This window comes from Megalobrama amblycephala, linkage group LG13 (assembly GCF_018812025.1).
Source record: "Megalobrama amblycephala isolate DHTTF-2021 linkage group LG13, ASM1881202v1, whole genome shotgun sequence".
In the NCBI taxonomy this organism is placed as follows: Eukaryota; Metazoa; Chordata; class Actinopteri; order Cypriniformes; family Xenocyprididae; genus Megalobrama; species Megalobrama amblycephala.
Genome location: NC_063056.1, coordinates 40,545,685 through 40,572,535, shown reverse-complemented (window position 1 = coordinate 40,572,535; position 26,851 = coordinate 40,545,685). Strand labels below are relative to the sequence as shown.

Here is a 26,851-nt window from a genome sequence, read left to right as displayed (position 1 = left end):
CTGAGGTATGTACAGAACCGTCATGTTTATGCATTGTTACACCACTAATACATAGGTATTATATGTATGTATAATATTAGAATGAAGGTTGTGAACGCTGCTTCTTGTTAACTTTCAACAAAAGCATGTCTCTATTGACAGACAGTTAGTGTTTAAATTCCTGTTGGATGAATTTAAAAATAAAGCGTGTAATTTTCTTCCAAACTCCCATTTATGCAATCCTGCACAGTGCATCCAGCGTCAGGTAATCATTATCATTAGTAGTAGGATATAGAGTTCAGCACACGGTCTACATGCAAGAACAGTGTGTTATGATTGCATCGCAGGTGTTCATTCGACAGCTGAATCACACACCTGTGACACACTTACAGAGCACATAAAGGAATCAATAATCGCAATATATGAGATTCTTGGTGCTTTATCTTCCACAAGACAGACACCTTGTAAATGGAAGAAGCAAAATAACTTTGTTGGAAATAGCTAGAGTGGGAAAACTGGATCTTTTGGGGGGGGGCTTGAAAAAAAAACTGGTGTTGCTCAATTAAGTTTTAATTGTGAATGTTGACAATACAATACAATTTATTTTGTTCATATTGTGTGTACTGTTCAAAACATACCAGAAAATACTGTTCATTTAGTCAGTTAATGAAGCGGCAGGCTTGTGCAACCAAATTGCATTTCCCATCATTTTCTGTGGCTACACAGATATATCTAATGATCTTGATTTTGTTGCATTAGCACTACAAAGTTTTCTGTTAAAGTTAAAAAGAGAGAAAACCACTATGAAATTGCACAATATATCCAAATTATGGCCTTTAGCCATGTCTTTTTCATGATTCTTATTGTACATTTCCATTCTTCATTTTTTTAAAAACTCCTTCCTGCATTGCTTTAAGAGAAAAGAAAGCACTTATGTCACTTATCAATGGCAAAATGAGCATCAAAAAAATGCTAAAAGCTACTCAAGCTTTTTTCTTGGGTTGGGGTTATTATGAACAATCCAGTTCCTAAATTCCTTAATTATCTAACCTAGTTTTTAATATTAAACATATATAACCAATGTTCTTAGGTTCTTAGGTAGTTCAGTTGATGTTTTAATATTTTAACACAATGAATTAAAAAAAAAAAGAATAAGACATTTCTTTCAAAATTAACAAAAACCTCACACCTTCACTGTGTTAAATATTGATGGAGTTGACAAAAACTGTCAGAGTTGACAAATACTGACGGCAATGACAAAAACTGATGGAGTTGACACAATGACGGAGTTGACAAAAACTGACAGAGTTGACAAAAACTGACAGAGTTGACAAAAACTGATAGAGTTGACAAATAGTGATGGAGTTGACAAATACTGATAGAGTTGACAAATACTGACGGAGTTGACAAATAGTGATGGAGTTGACAAATACTGATAGAGTTGACAAAAACTGTCGGAGTTGACAAATACTGATAGAGTTGACAAATAGTGATGGAGTTGACAAATACTGATAGAGTTGACAAATACTGACGGAGTTGACAAATACTGACGGAGTTGACAAATACTGATAGAGTTGACAAATAGTGATGGAGTTGACAAATAGTGATGGAGTTGACAAATACTGACGGAGTTGACAAATACTGATAGAGTTGACAAATAGCGATGGAGTTGACAAATACTGATAGAGTTGACAAATAGTGATAGAGTTGACAAATAGTGATGGAGTTGACAAATAGTGATGGAGTTGACAAATACTGACGGAGTTGACAAATACTGATAGAGTTCACAAATAGTGATGGAGTTGACAAATACTGACGGAGTTGACAAATACTGACGGAGTTGACAAATACTGACGGAGTTGACAAATACTGATAGAGTTGACAAATAGTGATAGAGTTGACAAATAGTGTTGGAGTTGACAAATACTGACAGAGTTGACAAAAACTGTCGGAGTTGACAAATACTGATAGAGTTGACAAATAGTGATGGAGTTGACAAATACTGATAGAGTTGACAAAAACTGTCGGAGTTGACAAATACTGATAGAGTTGACAAAAACTGTCGGAGTTGACAAATACTGATAGAGTTGACAAATAGTGATGGAGTTGACAAATACTGACGGAGTTGACAAATACTGATAGAGTTGACAAATAGTGATGGAGTTGACAAATACTGACGGAGTTGACAAATACTGATAGAGTTGACAAATAGTGATGGAGTTGACAAATACTGACGGAGTTGACAAATACTGACGGAGTTGACAAATACTGATAGAGTTGACAAATAGTGATGGAGTTGACAAATACTGACGGAGTTGACAAATACTGATAGAGTTGACAAATAGTGATGGAGTTGACAAATAGTGACGGAGTTGACAAATACTGGCGGTGTTGACAAATACTGATAGAGTTGACAAATAGTGATGGAGTTGACAAATACTGACGGAGTTGACAAATACTGTTGGAGTTGACAAATACTGATGGAGTTGACAAATACTGATGGAGTTGACAAAAACTGATGGTGTCGACAAATGCTGATGGAGTTGACAAAAACCGATGGAGTTGACAAAAACTGATGGGGTTGACAAAAACTGGCGGTGTTGACAAAAACTGATGGTGTCGACAAATACTGGCGGTGTTGACAAAAACTGACAGAGTTGACAAATACTGATGGAGTTGACAAAAACCGATGGAGTTGACAAATACTGATGGAGTTGACAAATAGTGATGGAGTTGACAAATACTGATGGAGTTGACAAAAACCGATGGAGTTGACAAATACTGATGGAGTTGACAAAAACTGATGGAGTTGACAAAAACTGGCGGTGTTGACAAAAACTGATGGTGTCGACAAATACTGGCGGTGTTGACAAAAACTGACGGAGTTGACAAATACTGACGGAGTTGACAAAAAGTGATGGAGTTGACAAATAGTGATGGAGTTGACAAATACTGACGGAGTTGACAAATACTGTTGGAGTTGACAAATACTGATGGAGTTGACAAATACCGATGGAGTTGACAAATACTGATGGAGTTGACAAAAACTGATGGTGTCGACAAATACTGACGGAGTTGACAAAAACTGATGGTGTCGACAAATACTGACGGAGTTGACAAATAGTGATGGAGTTGACAAATACTGACGGAGTTGACAAATACCGATGGAGTTGACAAATACTGATGGAGTTGACAAAAACTGATGGTGTCGACAAATACTGACGGAGTTGACAAAAACCGATGGAGTTGACAAATACTGATGGAGTTGACAAAAACTGGCGGTGTTGACAAAAACTGATGGTGTCGACAAATACTGGCGGTGTTGACAAATACTGATAGAGTTGACAAATAGTGATGGAGTTGACAAATACTGACGGAGTTGACAAATACTGACGGAGTTGACAAATACTGATAGAGTTGACAAATAGTGATGGAGTTGACAAATACTGACGGAGTTGACAAATACTGATGGAGTTGACAAATACTGATAGAGTTGACAAATAGTGATGGAGTTGACAAATACTGACGGAGTTGACAAATACTGTTGGAGTTGACAAATACTGATGGAGTTGACAAATAGTGATGGAGTTGACAAATACTGACGGAGTTGACAAATACCGATGGAGTTGACAAATACTGATGGAGTTGACAAATACTGATGGAGTTGACAAAAACTGATGGTGTCGACAAATACTGACGGAGTTGACAAAAACCGATGGAGTTGACAAATACTGATGGAGTTGACAAAAACTGGCGGTGTTGACAAAAACTGATGGTGTCGACAAATACTGGCGGTGTTGACAAATACTGATAGAGTTGACAAATAGTGATGGAGTTGACAAATACTGACGGAGTTGACAAATACTGATAGAGTTGACAAATAGTGATGGAGTTGACAAATACTGACGGAGTTGACAAATACTGACGGAGTTGACAAATACTGATAGAGTTGACAAATAGTGATGGAGTTGACAAATACTGACGGAGTTGACAAATACTGATAGAGTTGACAAATAGTGATGGAGTTGACAAATAGTGACGGAGTTGACAAATACTGGCGGTGTTGACAAATACTGATAGAGTTGACAAATAGTGATGGAGTTGACAAATACTGACGGAGTTGACAAATACTGTTGGAGTTGACAAATACTGATGGAGTTGACAAATACTGATGGAGTTGACAAAACTGATGGTGTCGACAAATGCTGATGGAGTTGACAAAAACCGATGGAGTTGACAAAAACTGATGGGGTTGACAAAAACTGGCGGTGTTGACAAAAACTGATGGTGTCGACAAATACTGGCGGTGTTGACAAAAACTGACAGAGTTGACAAATACTGATGGAGTTGACAAAAACCGATGGAGTTGACAAATACTGATGGAGTTGACAAATAGTGATGGAGTTGACAAATACTGATGGAGTTGACAAAAACCGATGGAGTTGACAAATACTGATGGAGTTGACAAAAACTGATGGAGTTGACAAAAACTGGCGGTGTTGACAAAAACTGATGGTGTCGACAAATACTGGCGGTGTTGACAAAAACTGACGGAGTTGACAAATACTGACGGAGTTGACAAAAAGTGATGGAGTTGACAAATAGTGATGGAGTTGACAAATACTGACGGAGTTGACAAAAACCGATGGAGTTGACAAATACTGATGGAGTTGACAAATACTGACGGAGTTGACAAAAAGTGATGGAGTTGACAAATAGTGATGGAGTTGACAAAAACTGACGGAGTTGACAAATACTGACGGAGTTGACAAAAAGTGATGGAGTTGACAAATAGTGATGGAGTTGACAAAAACTGACGGAGTTGACAAATACTGACGGAGTTGACAAATAGTGATGGAGTTGACAAATAGTGATGGAGTTGACAAATACTGACGGAGTTGACAAAAACCGATGGAGTTGACAAATACTGATGGAGTTGACAAATACTGGCGGAGTTGACAAAAACCGATGGAGTTGACAAAAACTGTGTTGACAAAAAAATAACAGAGTTGACAAATACTGATGGAGTTGACAAAAACTGTGTTGACAAAAAATAACAGAGTTGACAAATACTGATGGAGTTGACAAAAACTGATGGTGTTGACACAATGACGCAGTTGACAAATACTGACAATGTTGACAAATACTGATGGAGTTGACAAAAACTGATGGTGTTGACACAATGACGCAGTTGACAAATACTGACAATGTTGACAAATAGTGATGGAGTTGACAAAAACTGATGGTGTTGACACAATGACGCAGTTGACAAATACTGACAATGTTGACAAATACTGATGGTGTTGACACATAATGACGGAGTTGACAAATACTGATGGAGTTGACAAATACTGATGAAGTTGACAAATACTGACAGTGTTGACAAATACTGATGGAGTTGACAAATACTGACGGAGCTGACAAAAACTGATGGTGTTGACAAAGGTCCAGCTGGGGCCAAATATACAGTATATATAGAATCACAAAACAACATGAGAAGAATTCCCCATATGCAAAAAAACAAACAACAACAACAAAAAAAAACATTAAATCACATTATATAGACTTTTTGAGAGCACTTGTCAACCATCAGACATAAAACCTGATGGAGTTGACAAAATTAAAAAAATTTCCACCTTTACCACATATTGTACAGTAAACTTTTGTTTTCTTTCTCAGTTGTAGCTGCCTTAATAAACATATCAAAAATGCCAAGATTTATCCCCCAACTATTTACAGAAACTATTAGACCGGGATAACAGAGTTGACATGTTAAAGCTGTGACCGCAGAGACTTCAACATTGTTTGTATAAAATATAAAAAAATATTTTTAAAAAACTTCTAGGACTATGTGTCCTACTGTGAGATCCACAATGAGCAGGAAATAGAAATTGACAGAAGAGTTGACAGAAAGTGAGGACACAACTTTGATAACCATTTAGTTTTTTTTGTTTTTTATGGAAAATTTAATTTAAGACTTAGTTTTTGTATTGTGTAATATATTACAGAGCTCTGCCTTTCAAATTAAATGTATATATTTGAATTTGTTGCATTTTTAAACACTTTGTTTGGCAATTTTACATTGTGACCTCATGCTGAGAACAGGCTAAATTACATCTGTTTCCAAGTATAGAGCATGTATTTAAATAATAAAAAATGATTTAACAAACAAAATAAACAAAATTATTTAAAAATAAAAGCAATGAATGTCCTGAGTATCCAGATTTACTTTAGATGTAACTTTAAGTATTTTTATTTTGATTAATTAATTTATTTTTAACATGAGAGCTTTTGTGTGTAGGACATGTTTTGTCCCTTATCTCAAGAATCAGTAAGATAGATAGATAGATAGATAGATAGATAGATAGATAGATAACTGACAAAGTTCAAAATCTATTATAATATACATACATACGTACATATATATATATATATATATATATATATATATATATATATATATATATATATATATATATATATATATATATATATATACATATATTTATGCTCACAAATTTCCATGAAATTTTAAGCAGAGCTGCTTCTGCATGAACTTTGGTGCAGGCACTGCAACTGGAAGCCGTGGGTCCTGAATTCAGAAGCCTTTGAAATGATAATGTTCTTTCCACTATATACATTACATTTTTATGCTGGATTTCAGCATTCATGGTTGGGATATTGCTTCTGAGACAAACAGCTACTCTGTGAAAATGGGTTTGATGTACTCAGTTTTGGAACTGGCTGCTAAATGAGCAAGGAGGTAAGCAGAGATAAGATAAGCTCGCTTTGCCATTGCAAGACACAACTGTCACAGCGAGGCAAACATCTCGACATGTTCTTCGGGGTTTTAAGCTGTCAGAAAGAGCACGCCATTCAGAGCTCCTCCAGCAGAGATGTTGATATGGACAGGCGACAGTTAGAGGAAACATGTCCGACAGCCAGTCAAACCACAGAAACTGCTCGCACAGCAAGAATTTGAACGCTTTTGAGAGTGTGTCCCCTCAATCTAGCTCGTTCCATCTGGATTCGGAGATATCTGCCATTCAAGTGTGCCGAAGAGGGCTGCTGGGGACTCTTGGATGAGCTCCTACATCAAGAGAATGGGCAGTTTCTCTGAGGAAATGGGATCAAAAGACCATCTGCCCATTCTGAGGGTCCCGCTCCTCTCTGAGTGGCCGAAGAACAGAGAGGAAGATGGAGAAGCATTGCAGCAATGTTTCCCCATGGCTAATCTACTACAGAATTGGTTTTATATACGTTTCTATTAAAATTCTCTCATCCCAGAGAATGTTCTCTGAACATTCTGTTATCTCAAAGTTATTCCAGTAACATTAATAGAATGTCTGTTTAAAGTGATCTGGTTGAGTTAGTTAGTAGTATGTTGAAACTGGCGGTTATGGTGGCGGGACATTTCCCAAACACCAATCACAACACACTGCTCCAGCCGACCAATCATCATTCATAGAGACAGGAACTAAACCAGGGCTTAAAACTAACTTTTTGCCACACCTGCCAATGACAAGTGACCGGCCATAAATATTTTTTACCAGCCATGAAACAGAAAAGTTATGACGCCAAAATTTCAGGTACATCAAATGTAAAATAACACTGCATAGACTTCAGTGCATAAATTAAACTTTAGATTAATCCTTAAAGTTATTAAGTCAAGAGCAGGGACTGATTCTTCTTTGGCTTTTGCTGTTTGATTCACATTAATGACAGGTTTATTAGGCTGCTGTCACTTTAAGAGTGAATGCACGGATCCAAATATACTGATACACATGCCTTTTCTTTCTCAACTGTTTATGTTCACTTCAAACATAACTGACTATGTTTACACTGATACTTGCCAATACAGGCATTTTCAAGCACAAGACAATGTGAAAGATAGTTCAATTCAGTATTTGAGCGCTGTCTGGAGACGCACATTTCTGGGCACACGCTTCGATGATTGATTTGCGCGCAGAAAACTTCCCACACAGCGAGTCACGAATCGAGTTCTCTTTCACATCTTCTTGCACTTGAATAATTAATTTGGCAATTCTCAAACTTTCGGGATGATGGAGCACTAGACAGTCAACCGCCCCGAGCATCATTCACGTTTGTTCACGTTCATGTTCTCACAACATTGCATTGCAGATTTTTACTCGCATTAGGTGCTTGGACAGTGTTAATTTTAGGCCCTGAACTAAACAGAGCATTACTGACAGACTGGGAAGAGAGAAGCTGCAGCAATAGAGAATATGAGGAAAATATTGCATGCAAACCTCTTCTAGTAGAGCCCAAAAATAAAATCAAGGCTTTGTAAAAGAGCATAATATGGTGTCTTTAATGTTTTTAAAACATTAAAAGACTGGACGCTGATTTTCTGAAATGCGCAGCCAACAGGTCTGATATTCTTGGAACATTTTGGCTTCCCAAGAGCTGCATTTGTCACAGGTCTTCCTCTCAGGTGGCATAAACACAAAGCAGCCATCCAAGGCCACATTCAAGCGCCATTTCTCCCTGTGCTTTGCATTTACCAGCAATATAGTTGGCTTTAATGACATCCAGAGGGGGCGGCGAGAAGGGGCAAGCTTCCAGGCTCAGATTTCCTCATCAAAGAAGATCAATTTCCCTTGCCTGAAGATGAAAAAGCATGTGCTAAAAAGCCCGGGGTCAGAAAACGTGTAATACAGATTCATCCCTGGTTTGAGTGATTTGGCTGTAGCACAAGGCCACGAGTCTTTCGTTTCACTGAATGAGACGGAAAGACAGGGCTGGCACTAGTTATTCTCTCCTGTGAATCATCCGGAATCACATAAACGTCCAACCAATTTTCATGTGTTATATTTGATGTAACATTAATTAAACCTCTGAAAAGACATTCATGATGAAGCTAGAATTCTAATCATGCTAGCAGTGCAACACAGTGCTACTATCTGGCTGAAAATAGCTGATTAAACCAGCATATGAGTGGTTAGTTGGTCTTCCAGCCTGTTTTGCTGGTTTTGGGGATGGATGGATGGATGGATGGATGGATGGATGGATGGATGGATGGACGGACAGACAAACAAACAGTTAGAAAGATGGATGGATGGATGGACGGACAGACAAACAAACAGTTAGAAAGATGGATGGATGGATGGATGAATGGATAGATGGATGGATGGAATGACAGACAGAAAAACGGTTAGAAGGATGGATGGATGGATGGATGGACGGACGGAATGACAGAGAGACAAACAGACAGTTAGAAAGATGGATGGATGGAATGACAGACAGACAAACAATTAAATGGATGGATGGATGGATGGATGGATGGATGGATGGACGGATGGAATGACAAACAAACAGACGGATGGATGGATGGATGGATGGATGGATGGATGGATGGATGGATGGATGGATGGATGGATGGATGGATGGATGGATGGATGGATAGATGGATGTATGGATGGATGGACGGACGGAATGACAGAGAGACAAACAGACAGTTAGAAAGATGGATGGATGGAATGACAGACAGACAAACAATTAAATGGATGGATGGATGGATGGATGGATGGATGGATGGATGGATGGATGGAATGACAAACAAACAGTTAGATGGATGGATGGATGGATGGATGGATGGATGGATGGATGGATGGATGGACGGACAGACAAACAAACAGTTAGAAAGATGGATGAATGGATAGATGGATGGATGGACGGATGGATGAATGGATAGATGGATGGATGGAATGACAGACAGACAAACGGTTAGAGGATGGATGGATGGATGGATGGATGGATGGAATGACAGAGACAAACAGACAGTTAGAAAGATGGATGGATATGAAACTCTGAATATATGGCATAAAAGTGCAAATGACAGTACTTAATGAATAATGCACAGCTATTTTTATCCTTGTTATCAGAGCAATAGCCTTCTAAATCTTTAAAAATGTAAAAATTCCCTGAAATTTTCCAAAACTTTGTTGAGCTAGAAAACTTTTTGCAACAGCTGGTCATCTTGAGGATCATATTTTCTTTATTGCAACATTCTTAGTGCTTATGAGTAATCAAGTTCAACAAAAAGTTGCTGAAAGAACATTATGCATCATTCTCGAAGGAATTCACGAATCTCTTAGGGAGATGTGGGCTGAAACAGCACTCCAGGTAGAAGCTGACAAACAAGTGCATGGTTTTCTGCATCACTTCTATACAGGGGCATATATAAGTCACTGTTTGGATTTAAACAACCAGCCAAAAACTCAATCGGTCCTCCACCAAGAAAATATACTGTTATCTGTGTTAGCAACTTCTGAGTTTACTCAAATCAAAGAGTTGAACCAGTTTGACGACGCAGACTTCAACCCAATTAAAGAGAATTTCATAACCAAAATAGTGAGTCACAAACACTGTTTCTGTCTTCATTCAACCAGCTAGAAGCTACAGAAGCAAAACTAATAAGAAGATGAGAGGCTATAATACATCAAACATGTTTGCTGGTTTAAATGCTTCTTAATGAGGCCTTTTCTACACAAAAAGCACCTTTCATCGATAAGTTTTGAGCGATGTTCATCTTTCATCAAGCACAAATGATATAGCAGCACTCATTTTTCACATATCCTGGGGAGACAGCATATTCTATCTTTATTCAGTTCAATCATGCATCATATTCTAAAATGTAAAATGCTACCCACAATACCTGAGTGCACATCAAAGATTCTCACGCTGATAATTAAAGCAACACCTAAATGATTAACTGTATTTCGGAGGCATTTCCCACTGGGGCGACTCACGTTTGATTGTGCCACGCAAAAGAAGACTAATGCAAAAGAACTGCAGGAATTTACAGCAGGCACTGCAGAACATTTCATAAATCAGCATATCTAAAGCAATCCCAGAAAGACAAATGAGAAGCAGAGAGAATTTTAAGCACAATACAAGTTAAAAACAGCGTTCATTTGAAATTCAACAAAACAGAATAATATGAAAGCTGCATATATCAAAGCCAAAGCCAGAGTATTCTGGGCTTACAGCAAAGTAGCCGGATTCACTTTTGAGCAAACAACGCAGCTTATAAAAGAGTCTGTGACCCAAAAAGTGTTTGGACACTTAAACCATACTTACTTAAATGTCTGAAAGCCATTGCATTAGATAACAAAATATCACAGCATGTGGCATTTTAAAGAAAGACAGCATAAGCAAAACACTTCAAAATAAGTATTTCAGGTTTTATATGATGAAGAAATGCAGTTTAAAATAGTATTTGGACACTTTGTGGTTGTCACACTGCAGTGGAACATGTTCATAGTTAACGTGATTAACTCTGCTGTGTGAACTTGATGACAACTGACTTCATACATCCACTAAATTACCAAAACACCAGATGTTTAAGCACTGGCTGAAATATCCAATATTCACAATATATTTCTGATGCTTTTGGTATTAGTTTAAGAAAGAGATGTCTCTTAAAACATGGGAAGTTTGATTCATTTCTGTGAATCAGTTCAAGCTGTTTCAAAGAATTGTTTCAAAACTCTGATTCAGTGATTTTTTTTTTTTTTTTTTTTTTTTTTTGCACCATAAATTAAAAAATGTATGTATGTATGTATATATATGTGTGCATGTATGCATATATGCATGCATATATGTATGTATGTATTATGTATGTATGTGTGCATGTATGCATGTATATGTATGTATATATGCATGTATGTATGCGTGTATGCATGTATGTGTGTATGCATGTATGTATGCATGTATGTATGCATTTATTTATTTATTTATTTATAATAATAATAATAATAGTAATTGTTGTTGTTGTTAATAATAATAATAATAATAATAATAATACTATGATTATTGTTCATTATTTATTTAATTAGTTTGCTATAAGGTATTGTTATCTTAATCCACACACAAAAAAATATATTTTTTTTAATTTAAAAAAAAATATTCATTTATTTTATTAAAATGTTTTATCAAAAATTGTTTAATAAATCTTCCTTGTATTCATTTGAAGACAAAAACATTGCATTTTGAATCTATTTGGGAAAATGTCATTTTTTTTTATTATTTCAGAGCATATACGCAATTATCAAAATATATACTGAGCATCATAAAACGGCTGAAAAATATCAATATTGTTTTAAGTTACAAACGCTCCGTCCTTGTTGGATAAATGTCATTACAAAACATCTAGTTCTGAGAAGAGCTTGTGCATCATTTGTTTCCAGAAACCAATTGCATTGATATTTAATCATCTAATGCAATGACATTCAGACGTTTTAAGCGTGTCTAAATGCATTACTGCCCTGCAACGCTTTTAATAACAGCTCAGCCTCGAAAAATCAAGTGTCCAGAAAATGAAAAGGAGCTTCTCAGCACCGTTCCACAAGCGTTCTTACCTCTGCAGATGGGAATAGGAAAGTCCCACACGGCTACATTAGACGTGCTGGTGACACAGGTCAGCTGTGCGTGGCCGTCCAGGGTGTATCCAGACACACAGTGGTACCGGATTCTGTCTCCCACATTGAAGCTTGTTCCATTCAGGATTCCTTTGGCAGGAACTCCTGGATTCCCACAAGAACTGCTTTGTAGTTCTGAGGAGAGACGAAGAGAAGATGCGAAACTCAAGACCAGTTGACGGATTTCTACTGGTTACAACCTGCAAATCAGACCGTTTCATCAAAAAATAATGAAAATTAAAAAATTAATTTGTGCAAGAAACAAAAAGGCCAGATAATCTATCAAGATACAGATATGAATGCAGTCGACTGTCCTTATTTATCTCCCAGCCATCTGACGTTCGACTAATATTCCTGCTTTGACACATTTCTAATCCTGCGGGACACATGTCTGGATATATGATATGTTAAGCTCGCTTATCTTTGATTTAAACCAGCACACATCCGCTCTGAGCACCTGCCACTGTCAGAAAGTTCCATTTCAATCCCCAGATTCTCTGCGCCACCCGTTTCAGACTCATACTGCTGACGATCACTGATTAAAATATATCAGTTATGATTATAAACTAGTAACTATAAATACTGCATAATGTCCAGCAGAACAGTTTATGTGGAATTCTGCATTCTGAAATGCATTTTTGAATGTTTATTACTAGAATAGTCACTGAATACAGCCTGCTACATCAATATATACAGTATGCTGCATACTAAAATAAAATTACAGTACAACTTTAATATATTTGATCAAAAATGCAGTAAAAATTGTGAAATATTTTTACAACTTAAAATAGCTGTTTTCTATGTGAATATATAGTAAACTGTAATTTATTCCTGTGATCAAAGCTGGATTTATTTGATTAAAATACAGTAAAAATCACAAAATATTATTACAATTTAAACCAGCCATTTTTTGTCATTTTTTGTGAATACTTAGTAAAATGTAATTTATTCCTATGATCAAAGCTGAATTTATTTGATCAAAAATACAGTAAAATTGTGAAATATTATTACAATTTAAAATAGCTGTTCTCTATGTGAATACTTAGTGAACTGTAATTTATTCCTGTGATCCAAGCTGAATTTATTTGATCAAAAATACAGTAAAAATCACAAAATATTATTACAATTTAAAATAGCTGTTTTCTATGTAAATATATAGTAAAGTGTAATTTATTCCTGTGATCAAAGCTGAATTTATTTGATCAAAAATACAGTAAAATTGTGAAATATTATTACAATTCAAAATAGCTGTTTTCTATGTGAATATATAGTAAACTTTAATTTATTCCTGTGATCAAAGCTGGATTTATTTGATTAAAAATACAGCAAAAATCACAAAATATTATTAAAATTTAAACCAGCCATTTTTTGTGAATACTTAGTGAACTCACTGTAATTTATTCCTGTGATCCAAGCTGAATTTATTTGATCAAAAATACAGTAAAAATCACAAAATATTATTACAATTTAAAATACCTGTTTTCTATGTGAATATATAGTAAAATGTAATTTATTCCTGTGATCAAAGCTGAATTTTCAGCATCATTACTCCAGTCTTCAGTGTCACATGATCCTTCAGAAATCATTCTGATATGATGATTTGCTGCTCAAGGAACATTTATGATTGTTAACCGTGTAGAAAAGTTAAAAAGAAATAATTTATTTGAAATAGAAATATTCTGTAACATTTCTAATGTCTATAATGTCACTTTTGATCTATATACAGTAATATGACCTTGATGATGACAAATGATTGACAGAATATAATAGAACAAATACAGCATAAAATACTACAGAACATTCTCTTTTTGTGGTGCAAACACTGACATCCACACAAACACCTTATGAAAATCATTATCACATGACATAAACCCTAACCTGCTGTATTCATATTTCTGTCAGCATCAGATATGAAAGTTTGGTGACATTATGGGAAATTGTACCATAAATCAATGTCATCCGGAGAGAAAATGCATATAATAGCATATGCACAGCATGTGAAGAACACAATGAACGTCTTTTAAAAGGATCCAGTTTTACATTAGATGCACTTTAATGCATTTCGCTAATGTGCTTTTGCATTAGAATTATATAAGAATAAACGAGTGACCCTCGAAAACCAGCAGATGTGCAAAATTACAACTTGAGGCAGCTAGAATGATATGGTAGTGCATTTGCCCCCTGGTACACAGTCAACGAACCATTAATTTCATCTCAATTTGTGGTCTAAAGTCTTAGACTTAAAGCGTCTTAAAGCCCCCCGTCACTTCACACCAGCTGGACCATTATCTTCATGTCACTCAAAGAGACAGAGCCTACTTTCCTTAATATACCTTAACAACAGAGCGCACAAACACAGCTCCCGATTCGGTTTGCGATCTGCTTCTTAAACGATAACACTTGAAGTTGATCAAATGCTCATCGCTCATTCAATCTGTTTATGTTTTCCTGTGTGACTCTCTGCATAGGAACACGGCGCATCTGTCGGCTCATCTCGGCTCATCTCAGCTCGTGTATAGTCCCTCTGAGCTTCACGCCTGTGATTTGGGGTAATGGAGGCATTTCCTGTTCATTGCGACAGGTTGGACGCTATATTATGGCAGTCAAATAAATGGCCCGGAGTGGAAATGAATCAGTCTTGGTACAGAAACTGTGTTGAAGTATTTCCTTGGAGAGACGATTATTTATTTTTCTCCCCCTGTTCTAAAGAAGCAATTACAAAACCCGGTCCCTCAGCAGGCTGGAAAAACTCAAACGCAAACAGAGACGTGACAGAAGCGTCGTTTGATCGCGACTGATGGGAAGGACGCTGGTGGAGCTGGAAATGACTTTTAGAAGGAGGCCATTCCTTGTAATCGCTACTCAGGAGTTGTGAAAATGTGGAAATAAAGTCCATTGATGTCAAATACTGCAGCTTCTCCACTGCTTCGATTTCAGAAGGTGATTTACTCTCTGGACATCAAGAGATTCAGAACTAGAGCTGTGTGATAAAAACTGAACTGTACAATCATCCATCCATCATTCTGTCTATTGTTCCATCCATCCATCCATCCATCATGCTATCTATCCATCTACCTTTCTATCTATCATTATATCCATCTATCATTCTATCTATGTTCTATATATCCATCCAATCAACCATCAATCAATCCATTCATCCATTTATCTCTCCATCCATCCATCTCTCCATCTATCGTTCTATCTATCCATCCATCATTCTATCTATCCATCTACTGTTCTATTTATTGTTATATCATCTATCATTCTGTCTCAGTCTGTTATCCTATCATCCATCCATTCATCGTTCTATCATCTATTGTTCGATCTTTTGTTCTATATATCCATCCATCCAACCATCAATCAATCCATCATCCATTTATCTCTCCATCCACCTCTTCCTCTATCTATCCATCCATCATCCATCTCCATCATGCATCTATCATTACCTTTCATCTATCATTTATCCTCTATATTCTCTCTATCTATCATCTATCATTGTTCTATAACCATCAATCAATCAATCCATTCATCCATTTATCTCTCCATCCATCCATCTCTACATCTATCATTCTATCTATCCATCCATCATCCATCATTCTATCTATCATCTACTGTTCTATTTATTGTTATATAATCTATCATTCTGTCTCCATCTATCATTCTATCATCCATCCATTCATCGTTCTATCATCTATTATCTCCACCTCATTCTATCTATTATCTATATTCCATCCATCAACCATCAATCAATCATCCATCTACCATCTCCATGCTTCCATCCATCCATCCATCCATCCAGCCAGCCAGCCAGCCATAATTCTATCTAGTGTTCCATCCATCATCCATCCATTTATTGTTCATCTATCGTTATAATCCATTCTCTTCATCCATTTATCTCTCCATCCATCCATCTCTCCATCTATCGTTCTATATATCCATCCATTCAACCATCAATCAATCCATTCATCCATTTATCTCTCCATCCATCCCTCTCTCCATCTATCATTCTATCATCTACCATTTCTATCTATCCATCCATCATTCTATCTATCCATCTACTGTTCTATTTATTGTTATATCATCTATCATTCTGTCTCCATCTATCATTCTATCATCCATCCATTCATCGTTCTATCATCTATTATTCTATCCATCCATCATTCTATCTATTGATCTATATATCCATCCATTCAACCATCAATCAATGCATCCATCTACCTCTACATCCATCCATCCATCTATCCATCCATCCATCCATCCAACCAGCTATCATTCTATCTATTGTTCCATCCATCCATCCATCCATCCATCCATCCATCCATCCATTCCATCCATCCATCATACTATCTATCCATCTACCTTTCTATCTATCATTGTATCATCTATCATTCTCTCTCCATCTATCGTTCTATCGCTCCATCTATCATCCTATCATCCATACATTCATTGTTATATCTATCATTATATCATCCATCATTCTATCTATTGTTCTATATATCCATCCATTCAACCATCAATCAATCCATTCATCCATTTATCTCTCCATCCATCCCTCTCTCCATCTATCATTCTATCTATCCATCTACGGCTATCTATCCACGGTTGTGCTTGTTATATCATCTATCATTCTGTCTCCATCTATCATTCTATCATCCATCCATTCATCGTTCTATCATCTATTGTTCTATCATCCATCATTATATCTATTGATCTATATATCCATCCATCCATCCATCCATCTATCCAGCCAGCCAGCCAGCCAGTCATCATTCTATCTATTGTTCCATCCATCCATCCATCCATCTATCCAGCCAGCCAGCCAGTCATCATTCTATCTATTGTTCCATCCATCCATCCATCCATCCATCCATCCATCCATCCATCCATCCATCCAGCCAGCCAGCCAGTCATCATTCTATCTATTGTTCCATCCATCCATCCATCCATCCATCCATCCATCCATCCATCCATCCATCCATCCATCCATCCATCTATCCAGCCAGCCAGCCAGTCATCATTCTATCTATTGTTCCATCCATCCATCCATCCATCCATCTATCCTATAGGCCCATCAGTATACATGACTAACATGAGTGGCTCTCTATGGTTGCATGCTCTATATTCAGATTTAATTTAGTCTGGGTCATGTTTTCTTTCACTTTGCGTAGGATGAGAGGATGTCAAGCAACCTGTTCATGTTGGCATCAGTCTAATTTGGCTGGCTTCTCCCTAGTGACAATGAATTTGCGCCAGAATACCATAGTAGAGATTGACTGGATGCACAACAAATGAAATGGTAAATGCTTTCCCATAATAATAAGCCTATTTTGCTGCCCATGACCCATCAGAAAGACCTGCCATGCACCACTCTGAAATAAAACATCCACATGTTAAATCATAATCAAATCAAAATGATGTTATTCACTTTCTTAATACCTGTTCCTAGTCTTATTGCGCACAAATCATCATTGGCTTTCATATAATCAGTCCATCCCTTCCGATCGCATAGCTCCACTTTTATAATACCATCCAATGATTTCCAGATGAACAAAACCAAGTCCTTCCCTACATTTGATATCACTGAATATACTGTTTCACTCAGAAATGGCACATTATGGATGAAGAATGGATTGTAAACACTGTTTCATCCTGAAAAACACCACACATGGGCACAAGTATCATTCCACGGACATCTATCTAAGAAACCGCTGAGATTCGGTTTGCTCAATCTTCCGGTGTTTACCTTCACATCCACCGCGGTGGCCTTTGCAACAACCATCCACTTTATGAAGCACAGCAGGAGAGCGTGCTGTTTTACCTGCCATCACTTAACATGACAGCTTCTACAATAAATACAAACATAAACATGACATAAGCATGGCTTGTGGCCTGTCATAACCACTCACAGCCTCCACCACTTGACAACTCTCTGTCATAATGCATGTTGTTGGGTGATCTGCATTGACAGGTACAGGACTGTGGAAGCACTAGCCTGTCTGTTCCAGTAATGTTGCAGGATCAATACAACTTAAGCTTTATGGACAGAATCCTGTAGATTTGCACAGAAAATAATTTGACTTGTGCCTCAGTTTGAGAAAGAAACAAATGCATGTGTACAGTAATGCACTTGCAAAGGAAGTCTATGAAGCAAAAGACATTGCATCAAAATACACTCTGTTTTAAAATATAGCCACAGTAATTAATCATTATACTTGTTAACAAGACAAGTAGTCAAACTGCTAAAAGGCCTTTAAGATGACTTTATAAATACAAACAATACTCATTTTTATATCAAATAAGTGCTTTAAAAAAATAATAAGATTTGCATGATTCTGCATTAAGTGCATTCCAGTAAACACAGTTGTTTGTTTTCACAAATGAATGGATGAGTTGAAATTATTTTCAGTGGTAATTGGCAGAATGTCACAGATGCTGCCAATAACAGCTTAACCTTTATTGATCCTGTGATATTCCTTTCAATCAGAAACAGCTCAGAAAGATGTCACTGAACAATGAAGCCCCTCACCACTGACCCCAGCTCTCTCATTATGAGAAATGGCTGCTATTTTGATCCCACTTGCGCTTACTGGAGATGTTCATAATAGCTCCCAAAGTGCCTGTGAAACGACCAGCAGAAACACTATAAGGACACTTTTATCTCACATCATTTAAGAAAATAGAACCGCCATTATGTCTGGTCTTCCCTCAAAAATGTCCAAATAAAAAATACTGACTTAAAATGATTATTGATAAAAATTTAGCTCAATCGTATAATTTTAAAGTCAATTCATAAGTCAAGATTAAACATTTCATCATCTGTAATCAAATTTCCAAGTAAAATAAGAGGAAAAATAAATAAATAAATAAATAAAGGTTAAGTTAAACAAATAAAAAGTAATGACAGGCCAGATATTGACATTATATGATTATTTCAAACTCAAAGAATTTTTCCAAGTTTTGGAAGAAGTAAATGCACAAGACAAAGCATAGATTTATAGATATAAATATCTTTACACATATAAACGTTTCAGAAATTTCTTTTTTTGAGCATCCAAAACCAATCCCATGAGTTTGGGTTGGAACTATCTGTTTGACAGACCAGCGAAGGACAGGCAGACTGAAGTCTTTGAAATCAATTATTATTTTTGCAATACTTTGCCCCTAAGACTGCAGAATGTACACAGTTGACCTTACATATCTATTTTCAGGTGTAATTGTGTACATTCATATGTCAGGACTGAGTGCTGAGATTATAGTGGGCAAACTGCTGAGGTAATTACCACAGGATGATCCCAGGAGATGAGCCGTTCATCCCTCTATACATCTAATGACTGTGCTGCCCTTGAAGATGATGTAAGTTTGTATAGCGTCTATATTGTGAAGCTGAGCACACTTCAGCACGCAGCAATCTTTCCCTGAGAGCCTGTCACGATTATTGAGCTGTTTTTGCATACAAGCAATCAGCAAACACCACCAAAAACCCTCAAAGAATCCACAGGGACGGGGCCACCAGGAACCCTGTGACACGCAGATTTCATGGGTCGCCAAAAGAGAATAATGCATTTCAAAGACATTATGATGCAATAGGCCACGAGCAGCACATTTCAAAGGTTGCACAAAAAAGACAAAGAGTGCTGCCATTTCTGCTGTGTTTTCATGTGGCTCACATTTCCATAAACGAGCGCTCTTTGGGCATCCCAGCAAATGTTTCTGAATCAATGTTTTGGCTTGTCCTAGCATTTAGACGACAGACGCTTTGCAGGGAGGACTGTTAATGCACGTTTTGATGGCCGAGCATTAGCATGTTGATCATGGCACATGGTATTTCCAGAGTCATTGGCATTCAATCGAAGGGCAGACAGAAAGGTTGAGGTTTCGCATCTAACTCTACACACAGAAGCTGACTCGTACCGGATGGCGATAGACACATTAATCAAAGCGCACGCACTGACTGTCAAACTTGGTTTCGGTTGTTTCGACATGACGGAAAACTGACAGGAACCAAAATGAGATTTCTGTTCCCCTGTGTGTGTCCATCTCTCTCTCATAAATGTTGAATCACCAGCACATTAAAACCATTGGACACGAACCAAACCCTTGTTATTGCTGCTTGCTAGGACTCATAACTCTTAAGCCCTCACCGTTCGTGCTACGGACACAAATTATACCTGAAATTATAGTCAAGATGAGGCATGCTTTTGCTTTTCTAAAGACTTGAACATAGATTGACTATAGATCCCCATGAATATCAAAGAGATTTGAAGGCAAACATCTAGAAACCATCCAAAATACCCTAGCAACCACCTAGCAACTACCTAGAGCACCCTACAAACCATGCCAAAACATCATAGATGGGTTCTTTTCACTCATTAACCCATGTTGGGACCTTTAGATCCCCGAGAGTATCACAGAGACTTAGGGTCAAACAAGTAGAAACCATCCAAAATACCCTATTAACTATCTAGAAAACCCTACAAACCACTCTAAACATCACAGTGACCATTGTGGGCTATTTTCACTCATTAACCCATGCTGAGATCTATAGATTCCAGAGAATACCAAAGAGACTTGGGGCAAACACCTAGAAACCATAAAAAACACTCTATTAACTATCTAGAACACCCTACAAACCACGCCAAAACATCATAGTGACCATTATGGGCTCTTTTCACTCATTAACTCATGTTGGGATCTATAGATCCTCAAGAATATCAAAGAGACTTGGGGGCAAACACCTAGAAACCATCCAAAACACCCTGATCAACTACAAACCCAATTCCAAAAAAGTTGGGACACTGTACAAATTGTGAGTAAAAACAGAATGCAATGATATGGAAGTTTCAAATGTCAATATTTTATTCAGAATACAACATAGATGACATATGTTTAAACTGAGAAAATGTATCATTTTAAGGGAAAAATAAGTTGATTTTAAATTTCATGGCATCAACACATCTCAAAAAAGTTAGGACAAGGCCATGTTTACCACTGTGTGGCATCCCCTCTTCTTTTTATAACAGTCTGCAAACGTCTGGGGACTGAGGAGACAAGTTGCTCAAGTTTAGGAATAGGAATGTTGTCCCATTCTTGTCTAATACAGGCTTCTAGTTGCTCAACTGTCTTAGGTCTTCTTTGTCGCATCTTCCTCTTTATGATGCGCCAAATGTTTTCTATGGGTGAAAGATCAGGACTGCAGGCTGGCCATTTCAGTACCCGGATCCTTCTTCTACGCAGCCATGATGTTGTAATTGATGCAGTATGTGGTCTGGCATTGTCATGTTGGAAAATGCAAGGTCTTCCCTGAAAGAGACGACGTCTGGATGGGAGCATATGTTGTTCTAGAACTTGGATATACCTTTCAGCACTGATGGTGCCTTTCCAGATGTGTAAGCTGCCCATGCCACACGCACTCATGCAACCCCATACCATCAGAGATGCAGGCTTCTGAACTGAGCGCTGATAACAACTTGAGTTGTCCTTGTCCTCTTTAGTCCAGATGACATGGTGTCCCAGTTCTCCAAAAAGAACTTCAAATTTTGATTCATCTGACCACAGAACAGTTTTCCACTTTGCCACAGTCCATTTTAAATGAGCCTTGGCCCAGAGAAAACGCCTGCGCTTCTGGATCATGTTTAGATATGGCTTCTTTTTTGACTTATAGAGTTTTAGCTGGCAACGGCGAATGGCACGGTGGATTGTGTTCACCGACAATGTTTTCTGGAAGTATTCCTGAGCCCATGTTGTGATTTCCATTACAGTAGCATTCCTGTATGTGATGCAGTGCCGTCTAAGGGCCCGAAGATCACGGGCATCCGGTATGGTTTTCCAGCCTTGACCCTTACGCACAGAGATTGTTCCAGATTCTCTGAATTTTTGGATGATATTATGCACTGTAGATGATGATAACTTCAAACTCTTTGCAATTTTTCTCTGAGAAACTCCTTTCTGATATTGCTCCACTGTTTTTCGCCACAGCATTGGGGAATTGGTGATCCTCTGCCCATCTTGACTTCTGAGAGACACTGCCACTCTGAGAGGCTCTTTTTATACCCAATCATGTTGCCAATTGACCTAATAAGTTGCAAATTGGTCCTCCAGCTGTTCCTTATATGTACATTTAACTTTTCCAGCCTCTTATCGCTACCTGTCCCAACTTTTTTGGAATGTGTAGCTCTCATGAAATCCAAAATGAGCCAATATTTGGCATGACATTTGATATGTTATCTATATTCTATTGTGAATAAAATATAAGTTTATGAGATTTGTAAATTATTGCATTCCTTTTTTATTCACAATTTGTACAGTGTCACAACATTTTTGGAATTGGGTTTGTATCTAGAACACCCTACAAACCACTCTAAACATTACAGTGACCATTATGGGCTCTTTTCACTCATTAACTCATGTTGGGACCTATAGATCCCAGAGAATATCAAAGAGACTCGGGGGCAAACACCTAGAAACCATCCAAAATATCCTATTAACTATCTAGATCACCCTACAAACCATTTCACAGACACAAACATCATAGTGACCATTATGGGCTCTTTTCACTTATTAACTCATGAACCAAGAATATCAACCAAGAATATCAAAGAGACTTGGGGCAAACACATAGCAACCATCATAAATACCCTATTAACTATCTAGAACACCCTACAAACCATGGCAAAATCCAAACAGGTAAGAGACTTGCCGGTTATCACATAGATACTTTCCAAAATATAACCTAGCAAAGCCTGTGTATTCATGAAAATGGTCTAAACCAGACGTTAAAAGAGCCCCAAGCTCTTCAATTACGTAAATCAATCTATTGGAATGAATGACAATGAGATAAAGTCATTGTGAATTCACTGGGACTCCCAGGCCCTCTGGAGTGCAATAACCTGCAGGATTAATATTCCAAAACCCATAAAATTCAGAAACACATTAAACACAAAAGCGTGCGCCAAAGCCCAGACTGGTCAATGGGACTGAATAATTCAGACTGTAAAGATGGAGCAGATGGGGTGGCATGCTGTGGTCAGGTCAGGAGGATAACAGGTGGAGAGAGTGATGGAAGATGGCCACTGGTTGCGAAATGACAGTCACTGAGGGTGTAGATGACCCAGACGCTTGCAAACCCAACCAATCATGGCCAGAGGCTGAAATAAATTTGATGGCACAGTGCAACATCTGCTCAGATTTTAAACATTACCTTTTGGGTGAATTAAGTGATCCAAGACCAGGCTGACCAGAGAAAGACAGTATTTTAGAGGGTATGTATAATGGAAAGTCTGATTTTCCTTTGCCTTTTGAAATAAAGCCTGAATAGTGTGATGCACAATGGAGACACATTCAAGCTTTCTGAACACAAAACTACACGGCACAAGATGTTCTGACTCAGGTTTCTTTCACCTTTCTAACTGATTGGACTTTGAGCAACATATAGAATGATTTTAACACCCATCTATCTGTCGACCGGTCCATTCAACTATCTGTCTCCATCCACCCAGAACCACCCTTAACTTGAAACTAACAATCCCCCAGAACACACTAGAAAACACCAACAATTACCTAGCAACTCAACACCCACAACAATGAATTAGCAATCATCCAGAACCACCCAAAATGCCCTAGTAAATTAACAACCTGAACAAAGAACTTGCAATCCCAGCAACCCACACTCTTCAAACAGTCCAGAGAATTGAAACTACTCAAGGCCAATAATACGCCAACTTCAAAACAAGTACTCAAATTACATCAGGCAGATATAACCTTCATACATCAATCTAACCTCCACATGAATATAAACTTTCAGACAAGGCTTTGTGAAGGAAGAGACAGCGTAAACTATACTGGACCTGACAGAAAACACATCACCCAAAGTAAAAAGGATTCATTCCCTACAATAATAGTTATTAATAGAGTATTAAGGAATGAATATATTGCTTTGCACTCCTCTAGCTTTACGCCCACTGCCTGCTGTCAAACACTTGTATGATGAATACGCTTTCAATTGACCGCTACAGTGTGCAATTTGCATCTCCAACCTCAAAAGCCATGATAAAAAGCAGAGAAAATTAAAGGTTTTGTTATGTTCCTTACCTTCATAATATATTTTAAATCCATGGGCGCTTACAGCAAAGTCGCTGGTAAGACGCAAGGAAAAAATGGATCCGGTACTTGTGACAGGAGCCGGCACCTGGAATCCTGTTAACCTGTATGAGAAGAGAGAAGTATTACTATAAGCAGTTTGAATAAAATAAAAAAAAAAAATAAAAAAAAAAAAAAATAAAATAAAATAAAATAAAATAAAATAAAATAAAATAAAATAAAATAAAATAAATGTGTTTTTTTAATTTCTTTTCAGAAAATATACTTTTTGTATTAGAGAAATATTACTATAAACAGTTTGATAAATAAATAAAATAAAATAAAAAATAATTTAATTAATTTATATTAACACTAATGATTTTTTTTTCTTTTTTCTTTTTTTTTTTCTTTTGAGAAAATATAATTTTTATCCCAAACTGTTCACAAGAGAGCTTGTCAGGGTTGCATGATAAATTAATGGCTATATTATTCAAAAAAATGTAAAACAAAAAAAATTGAAGTTAGTTCAGAATAACTTGTATGCAAATACTGGTTGGTTACATATTATCTAATGCAAAAATTCAAACATTTTTAAGTGTGGCCAAAAAAAGTCCAGATACTATTTTGGTCCACTGTATTTTATTCCTAGCTGGCTTGACAATACTCTTTCCCAGGAGTCGTGCCCACTTTACACCGCTCGCCTACTCTACTCTGGTTTACACAACAAGACATAAAGAATGAGTCACTTCTTCCTATTTCATAAAAACTCATTGTCTTGCTAACACGGCCAGTCCTGCCTTTAGGATGTGAAGCTCTCTGAAATTCGATTTGAACTTGGAAAAGATCAATGAGCCTCAACGATTTTAAAATATCATTTCACAGAAGTACCATGAGCATTTGGGGAGCAGCTAAACTGTGGCAGCTGGGCAGATCCTAGTGCACTTGATGAGATTACAAACAAGCAAATGAACAAACATATTAAAGTCAACATGAAAATATTGACTGAGATATTGAGGTGATTTTTGTGGTTGCAAAATGCACTACACGGGGCACCAAAGAGAACCACAATCGGATTGCTTGAGTTTTGATATACATTTCCTCAATCAACAGTTTGAAATCTAATTGAAACCTTTCTAAAAATAGCTTTATTTATTTATTTTATTTTTTTGCAATTTCATTGGCATACCACTGCTTTTTAATGTAAACATGAAATCAAAAATCAACCTTATTTACTTTCTTACATAACATCCCTGCTCTCAATTTATTCAACGCACGTTATTCCAAAGGAAAAAACTTTTTTCATATTTTCATCAAAGTGCAATAACATTCTCCACCCTGAAATGACTTTCCCGCTGATGTAATCAAGGCTGCAGGAGTGGGAAAAACAATATTAACCAATAATATCAAAGCCCAACGTTTCACAATTCAATCAAATCCCAATCAATTCCCATCCTAAATTATTTTGCTTTGCTCTAAAATACGTCACATGGCGAAATATTGCTTTAAATGCGTTGCAAATGTCGTTTCATGTTTCCTTTAAGACGACTTATTATTTAAGACTCTGAGAAATTGAATTACTGCAATGCTGGAGCTGGAATTAATGATTTGATGAGCACATCTCTCACCTGGCCTCGGGGCAATTAGCAGAAAATTGTATAGTCAAATCCGGTGGGATATTAAGATGGTTGAGTGAAACCATATGCAAATATAATGTGTGGTTAAGCAGAGGTCACTTAAAGCGCCAAGCAGCGTCATCCTCAGTTTGTACGGACAGATTCAACAGAAAACTGGACCGGATTTTAAGTCTCAAAAGTCTCTGTTTTCTCCACTAAGAAAACAGAAATTGCTACATGCCTGCAATAATATTGTTAATTGTTGTTTGTACCGAATAATAAACCTTTTGAGGCTGCGGACAGCCAGCGGATCTGAGGGATTAATTACCACGAGTGAAGAACAATCAAACACTGGAGAAAAATGGGAATTATCCCAAAGAGAGTGCCAATAAGAGATTTTCGGTCTTATTGGTTTTTGCTGGCTGGCTGACTCACACTTTCTCACACACACACACACACACACACACACACACACACACACACACGCACACACGCACACACACACACACACACACACACACACACACACACACACACACACGTTGGGTTTCCATGTTTTATGGGGACTTTCCATAAACAATGATTTTTGTACTGTACAAATTGCAACCCTACCCGTTTTCAAAAAAACATCATTTAATATGTTTTCCTCATGTTTACTTTGCTGTCTCCATTGAGAACATACAGTAGACTGATATTATATATACATTCTCAGAAAAAAAGGTATAACAGTTGTCATTGCGG

General features: G+C 37.2%; 1 protein-coding gene across 1 annotated transcript in view; it reads right to left on the bottom strand.

Annotated features, from left to right (window-relative positions):
- The window catches only part of csmd3a (CUB and Sushi multiple domains 3a), a 343,356-nt gene that overhangs the window by 270,800 nt on the left and 45,705 nt on the right, over nt 1–26,851 (bottom strand). Inside the window, 2 exon segments of the mRNA XM_048153480.1 lie at nt 12,363–12,557; nt 24,510–24,622. Of these exon segments, the coding sequence (XP_048009437.1) occupies nt 12,363–12,557; nt 24,510–24,622 (308 nt within the window).